General features: G+C 55.6%; 1 protein-coding gene across 1 annotated transcript; it reads left to right on the top strand.

The window, feature by feature from the left end:
- Positions 1–27: 27 nt before the first annotated feature.
- Positions 28–1025, top strand: LOC107307913 (ribosome biogenesis protein BOP1-like). The gene is made up of 2 exons (XM_015851404.2): positions 28–320; positions 812–1025. Exons 1-2 carry the CDS (start codon positions 175–177, stop codon positions 1008–1010), a joined length of 345 nt encoding a protein of 114 aa, XP_015706890.1. The 5' UTR covers positions 28–174; the 3' UTR covers positions 1011–1025.
- Positions 1026–1233: the final 208 nt, after the last annotated feature.

Below are 1233 nucleotides of genomic sequence, written 5' to 3'. Positions count from 1 at the left end.
TTAGTGGTCTTCTCCAAGTTTAATGACTCTCTGAGTGGTGATGGGTTGGTGGTTAGACTCAATAACCTTAGTGGTCTTCTCCAAGTTTAATGACTGTCTGAGCGGGGCTGGGTTGGTGGTTGGACTCGATGTTCTTGGAAGCCATTTCCAACCTTAAGGACTCCCCCTCACCTGATGCTTTCTGCAGGCTCCGATGACGGCACGGTGCGTTTCTGGGAGGTGTGCACGGCGCGCTGCATGAAGACCCTGCCCGTGGGCAGCGTGGTGAAGAGCATCGCCTGGAACCCCAACCCCACCGTCTGCCTGGTGGCCGTCTGCGTGTGAGTGTCCCCGTGCTCTGTCTGCACCTCCAGCCCCCACCAGGAGCTGCCCATGGCAGCTGGACGCGGTGATTGATCTTGGAGGTGTTTTCCAACTTCAGTGGTTCTATGGGTGGGCATGGTGGGCATGGAGATCTCCAGCCATAATGACTCCATGATTCCATGTCGCTGAATTTCCTCTCCCAGAGCTTTTTAGCCCCCAGGGAGATGCTGGGGACTCACCTCCTGCAGTGGGGACTTTGGTCTCGAGCTCTTGTCCTGTGTTAGAATATGATTTAGCCGGGAAGTATTGGTAATGGTTGGACTAGATGATCTTCTAGGTCTTTTCCAACCTTAATAATTCTGTGATTCTGTGATTGTTTGGCTATAGAAGAGCATGGCAGGTTTGCACCATCCCACCCATCCCCTGCCATCACCATGCAGTGCTTGCGGAAGGGTTTCCCCTCACCAACCATGCCCTGACCCCTTCCCTCCCCAATCCCACCCCACAGGGAGCAGTCAGTGCTGCTGGTGAACCCGTGTCTCGGGGACAAGCTGCTCTATGGGGCCACTGACCAGGTGCTGGAGTCCTACGTGCCCCCACAGGAGGAGCGTGTGCAGCCCGTCCAGTGGGTCACAGCCACCAGCGAGGAGCACAGCAGAGGCATCCGCCTGACCGTGCAACACAGCAAGGTGGGGACAGGGCAGTAATGGGGGACAGCGTGGGGCAGCCCCACTGATGGGCGTGGGGAGGGGGCCTGTGGGAATCAACATGGCCAAGTGGATGGTATTGGGTCAGGGTTGGTCCCTTCCAACTCAACCCATTCTGTAGTTCTGTGATCTTTAAGGACCTTTCCAACCCCAACTATTGTGTGCTTCTATGATCTTTAAAGGCTCTCCCAACCCATCCAACCCATGGGTTTATGATCTTTAA

The sequence above is a fragment of the Coturnix japonica genome, unplaced genomic scaffold (assembly GCF_001577835.2).
Source record: "Coturnix japonica isolate 7356 unplaced genomic scaffold, Coturnix japonica 2.1 chrUnrandom2152, whole genome shotgun sequence".
Taxonomy (NCBI): Eukaryota; Metazoa; Chordata; class Aves; order Galliformes; family Phasianidae; genus Coturnix; species Coturnix japonica.
Note: the sequence above shows the minus strand (reverse complement) of the source record. Positions and strands in the feature narration are given on the sequence as shown.